Below are 6,000 nucleotides of genomic sequence, written 5' to 3' on the forward strand. Positions count from 1 at the left end.
CACCGGTTGGCTAAATCATTTTGAATAACGGGCAGCATACTTCAAAGAGTTAAATAATAACATAAACATATCAAATACATCAGTTTTATGAATCATGAAAATAAATGAATAAAATGTGAGGGAACCAGCTTAAAAAGTGTGCACAAACAGGCCTCTTATGAGGAGGTAAATATATATAGATATACAGTACCTTTTCACCTTTCATCCATGTGATCTATTCTTTAATCTGATGGGAACATTAGCGCTTGATTTCTCGTTTGCATACTACTGAACTTAGAGATCAGGTACTTAACTGATTTGCCTCCTTTCTTTCTGGTGGCTCGTTTTCTGTTTCCACTGAGGATATGGTTTTATTGGTCTGCTCTCTGACTTGTGGGGTTGATTGACTTGCCTGTGCAGGCTGTGGACTCCTTTCAGTATCTAGGAGTATTGATTGATTACCAGCTGTTCTTCACACAGAGCAGTACTCTTGCATGGCGAAGGTTTTCTATGTCCTCCGTCAACTCAGGTCTGTTAGGACCCACTTTGACAATGTGTCTTACACTCTTTACTTTATGCATTACTGGTTTCCCACTTGGACTATTGTAACATTGTTTATGTTGGCATTCTTTTGGCTAATGTTAAGCGTCTTCAGATACTTCAGAATACAGCTGTTTAATTATGTAATGCACGGTGTTCTGATATATGATGCTTCTGCTGAGACAACATCGTTAGCTCTTAGTACCCTACAGAATTGAATTTAAGATGCTAGTCTTAGTCCATGGGAGGAAGAGAGAGAAAGAGATTATGTGACAAACCTCCTGTGGCTTCTAGGGATATTCTTTCATTGAAAACTAAGGCCCCTATTTACAAAACTGTGTTAAGGCAATAGCAAGCACTATTTGCCTATCACTGTACATTGTTTGCCAGTAATGCTTAAGACAGCATATTTTACTACAGTGCAAGTTAGGAATGAGCTACAAAGTAGAGCAGTTCATTATTTTCCAAAATGAATAACACAGCAAGTTGTATTATTCATGGAAAAGTCACCACACTTCAAGAAATAGAGTTAACTTTCTTCCCCAGGAGATTGATCCACTAACATGTAGCCCAGTGCTCCCAGGTAGCAACTTAGAAGCTGGAACCTAGCAGAAATTAGTTCCCACACACTCTGATCCCTAAAGAAATAAGAATGCCCTCTTGAACTGCCCTCCCACCCTTTAAAAGAACCCCCTCCCCCTTCAGACATGCTCCAACCTTTGAATCTTCTCTGCACCCTTCTGGCATCTATCAGGGGGGTCTTCTCTTTTGGGTAGTGACGGACGGAATCAATTTTTGGTCACTCTTGCCCCAGTGGTTCCATCAGCAGAAATGTCAGTCTCAGATGCCATAGTTAAAGTCTTATAGTACAACCTCAAGGGTTAGGTTTCAAATAACAGAATACTCTTGTTCCCCACTACCCACCAGGGGTATCTCCAGTAGATGCTGGAGAATGCAGGGGTGGGTGGTAGGCACTGGCCATTTTGGGTTATATTGTATAACAAAATGGCGTAAGTCTGGTAGATCAGCCATTTGGATGAATGGCAGATTGGGTACAAAGCTGATGGAACTCAGACACAATTTTTTTTCTTTTAGTTTTTGTAAGGATCCTTGCAGGACCCTTACTAGCCCAGTATGCTCAGGACTATACCAAGTCAAAGTATAGAGGAGGTGTATACTATCTGGTCACAGCATCCCTCTTCTGGGATTGTTGCAATGGTACTGCCTGCCCTTATATAAATCAGAGATCCCCCTAGAGAGTGTATGATGTGGTGGAAGATTTCTTTGTGGAAGTACAGTAATGTGTGTCTAAGGCTCAACCATTAGGTCTACTTTGTTTGTGTCTTGTGTGAAGTCTCCCATGACTTTTGAGTTGTGTCCAGTGTGAAGTGAATGTGACAGGACAGAGGTTTTACCCACACCTTTGACTGATATTTAATTGGCCTTCAAGTTGAACGGACAAGGAAGAGAAACCTCACTCAGGAGCTGAAAAACAGGTGTAGGTACCATGTGCAAGAATATTCTTAATGGGAGAATCTGTTGGAAGTGGGTCCCTGAAAGGACAGAATATGGGGCTGATATTCAGACTGCAGAAGTTAGCCGGGCTATCTCCTGTGGTCAGCACTGAGCACGAATATTCAATGTCATGCCATTAATGGTGACCAGCATTGAATGTCCAGTTTATTTTTGGCTGGTTTCAACTTAACCGGCCAAGTCAATATTCAGTGCTGACCAGTTAAGTTGAAACCGGCCAAAGATAAGCCTGCTATTTCGGCAGCCCAATTTGGCCACCAAACGTAGCTGCAATGTGCTGAATATTAGTGGATTTGATTTGATTTATTGACATTTAGTTAATCATCTTTCATCACAAAGATAACAAGGTGATGTACATAGAAATTAAAATAAATAGAGTTCAGAAAGAAACACTATTTATAAAAAGGAAAGATACATTTAACAAAGGAGGAAGGGGATTTTAAGAGAGAAGGCTAGTGGATTCAGAGAGAGCCAGCTGGGCCTGGGGAGGTGGCAAAAGCCATTTCAAATAGGTATGACTTCAAAAGGGTCTTAAATTTAGGGTAGGACTGCTCAAGGCAGATAGGCACAGGAAGAGCATTCCAGAGGGAGAAGGCAAGCCAGAAAAAGGCACAGGAATAGGTGGAGTCCAAATGAGCTTCTTTCTGAGGTGTAATTTAAAGACGATTATCATTAAGTGATCAGAGGAGTCTGGGAGGAGTATATGAGATTAGGGAAGAAGAGAGTTAGGCTGGGTGACCGGAGTAGAAAGCCCTATGGGAGAGAGCCAGAATTTTGTAGAGAATACGAGAAGAGACTGGTAACCAGTGCAATTGAGTAAGAAGGAGTGTGACACAGTCAAATCTGGAAGCATGTAAGAGGATCCTGGTGGCAGTATTCTGAATTGTTTGAAGACAATGAAGAGCAGTGGTCTGAAAGGGGGAGGATGGAGCCAGTTCTACTTTGTGAGCAAGTTACATTCAAAGTCTTTGCCACACATTTCTGTATCCAGTAAAATCAATAACTCTGAAAATTCATCATATCATTCTATATTCAGAATTAGCCGGTTATTTTTAAACCGACTAAAGATATCCCACATTTTCACGTGGCCAAATATGGCCGCTAAAATCACTTTAAAAATCAGTGGATATCTGGCTATATAGGTTGATATAACCAGCTACCTACTAGCCACTAACCAGGGATATTCAGAGGGGGATAACTGGTTAAATGCTATTTAACTGGTCAGCAGCTGAATATTGGGGGAATTATAAATATATAGCTAACTGCTACATTACTGAGTGATAAATTATTGGCTAAATCCCATACTGATAGAATAAATTAACTTAAATACTGGTGGTAGATTTTTCTATAACATGTGTAGATCCCATTCAGACTTTATTGAGGATACAGTTCGTGTGACACTTTCATGTCATAAGCACACCTTTGTGTTATGGACAATAGCTTTGATTCATCTGTTATATTTGGCATACACTTTGCACTGTGTTGTGATGACTGATAGACTCTCTCTGCTTGTTTGTTTCAGCTGCATTTCTTCACCGGATGAGAGATTACATGCCACCGCATCACAAGGCATTCATAGAGGAAATAAATGCCAGCCCCTCCCTTCAACAGCACATTCTCACCACTAAAAACCAGCAACTCTTCCATGCCTACAATGAATGTGTGGCCACCCTAGTCAAACTGAGGACCTATCACATTGCCATAGTGAGCAAGTATGTTTCCTTGGCAGGAGTCAATGCCAAAGCAAAAGGAGGAAAGATTGGAAGCCTTTATGTCCCTTCCTCAGCTTTAGAAGAACGAGGGACTGGAGGATCACCAATTATGAGCTTTTTAAAGAATGTTAGAGATGCAACAAAAGATGTAATGATAAGTTAATAGATCTAAATGGATTCTACTGTCTTCTAGTTGCCTATTGCACTCCTGTATTAGTGCTGGCAGTTATAACCTATGGCAATTTGGCTCTTCTGCAGTGAACAGAGGCAGAAATAGGAGGTCTGTGAATTTCTAACAGTTCACAGCTGCCACCACAATACATTAGTGTTATCAGTTTCCATTCCTTATACCATTGGTTCTCCACTTTAGTCTACAGGATGGCTCCAAGAATAATCATGATATAATTTATATATTTGCCTTAATAGCTGGATTTCTTTATAAAATCAATCCTTTGTGTTTGCTTGATTTTTTTGGTATAAATTACCCAAATATGCTTAAATTACACTTAAACAAAAAAATCTAGATGACAAAATCTAGAGGTTCCTTCCCCCCCCCCCCAATAACCATGTGTGTATATATTTTTTCTAAAGATTTATAAAAGCAAATCAATAAGAGGAGAGCATAGTAACAAAGCAATTCACAAATGAAGTAAAATCAAATAAACAAAGAAACAAATTAGGAAACCAAGCAGAGTATAGCTCATAGAATTCCTTATAACCCCTCTGCATGTGAAAGTATCTCCGTGTGTGTGCACAGGCACACACGCATACTTTCTGTGTGTCTGTGTTCAGGAGAGCAGATGAGAGAGAAAGGCAGTTTGAAAGTTCCAATTCCATAATCATTATGAATCAGTTATATATACTGCAGTTGTGGAATTGCTTTCCTCATAGAAATGTATTGAAGTATTTTTTGGAGGGGGCATTTTCCCAGGACAAGCAGGCTAAATTGTCCACACTGACGAGTGATGTCATCTGATGGACCCTCGGGCCAAAAAGTTCTCCAGCAACTTCCAGAAGCCTTTTAGGGCAGTGCACCACGCATGGACACACCTTCCCACTCACCGACATTGCACGGAACCATGCCAGTCTGTTTTCTTCCACTGAGTAGTGAGGTTGCATTTTGTTGCTCTCCCCCTTAGCTTGTGTAGGTTTTACCTTCAGAGCAACTTCTCCTATTTTTTTTTCTGTTGTGAAAGTGCTGACATGGGGCCAATTCCTTATTCCCTCTTAACATTCCCCGTCAGGTTTTCAGTATTTATTAAGTTTTCTTTATTTTTTTTTGTGGCTCACTCAGCCTCTTTAGGCCTCAGTCATCCTGGTTGGGATATTCTTTTTTCCTGATTTCACTTCAACCAATTTTCCCGACATGTTCCTGAAAACTCCCAGTGGTTTTAAAAGTGCACCCGGTTCAGTAGAACCATGTCCCCCACAGACATTCATAATTGGTACCTGAAGTGCTTGAGGCCTGACCACTTTTCCTCTTCCTGTAAACTCTGTTTACAGATGTCAAAAACGGAATTAAAGGTTGAGAAAGATAGCATGACATCTTTTTGGTGCAGAGAAGACTGATCCATCAACCCCTATGGCTCCTGGAGCTACATTGGACACTGGGGATGAATCAACATCAAGGTAGTGCAAAGAGCAGATCAATGAAGAAAGTCCTTATACATGTTTATTGACCACAACATTCAGTTAACAGACCTAAAAGCCTGACACAGCTGTCAAAAAATAAACACACATGTTAGCAAAAATTGTAAGAACCAAACTAAACTAATATGACACGATTTATGAAAACATAAATAATGGAAATCATAAGAACTTAATTGAATAATCATGAGAAAAATTAATAAAAGACAAATAATATCTGAATGCAACTACAAAGACTAAAATTAAGAGTGTAAACAAATATAGTGTCAAAAACTTGTTCAAACGTGGGAGGTGAAACAGAAACAGACATACCAAAGTGATGGCTCCACCTACTTGGTAAAAGCTAAAAAGTAATGAATAAAAGAGCAAAAACCATCAAGCAACCATATGAGCACAGAATAAAAATACCAAGATGAACAGGATGGATAGCACTTACCAGCTGTCTCTGAAATAGCAGCATGCAATGACAGCTTGTAGTGAAACTGCTGGCACTGATTCATTGCTGCTTATGTCTCTAGCCAAAGAAGTCAGGGGTCAAATCTTAAAACACTTTGAAAAGCTTCTAAAATTCATCAAGACTATCTAAATC

General features: G+C 39.9%; 1 protein-coding gene across 1 annotated transcript in view; it reads left to right on the top strand.

Moving 5' to 3' along the window:
- LOC115469301 (indoleamine 2,3-dioxygenase 2-like) overlaps nt 1–4,230 on the top strand; it is a 55,206-nt gene extending 50,976 nt beyond the window's left edge. The window contains exon 10 of the mRNA XM_030201808.1: nt 3,575–4,230. Coding sequence (XP_030057668.1) covers nt 3,575–3,927 — 353 coding nt within the window. The 3' untranslated portion in view covers nt 3,928–4,230. The remainder of the gene's footprint in view (nt 1–3,574) is intronic.
- Nucleotides 4,231–6,000: the final 1,770 nt, after the last annotated feature.

The sequence above is a fragment of the Microcaecilia unicolor genome, chromosome 4 (genome assembly GCF_901765095.1).
Source record: "Microcaecilia unicolor chromosome 4, aMicUni1.1, whole genome shotgun sequence".
In the NCBI taxonomy this organism is placed as follows: domain Eukaryota; kingdom Metazoa; phylum Chordata; class Amphibia; order Gymnophiona; family Siphonopidae; genus Microcaecilia; species Microcaecilia unicolor.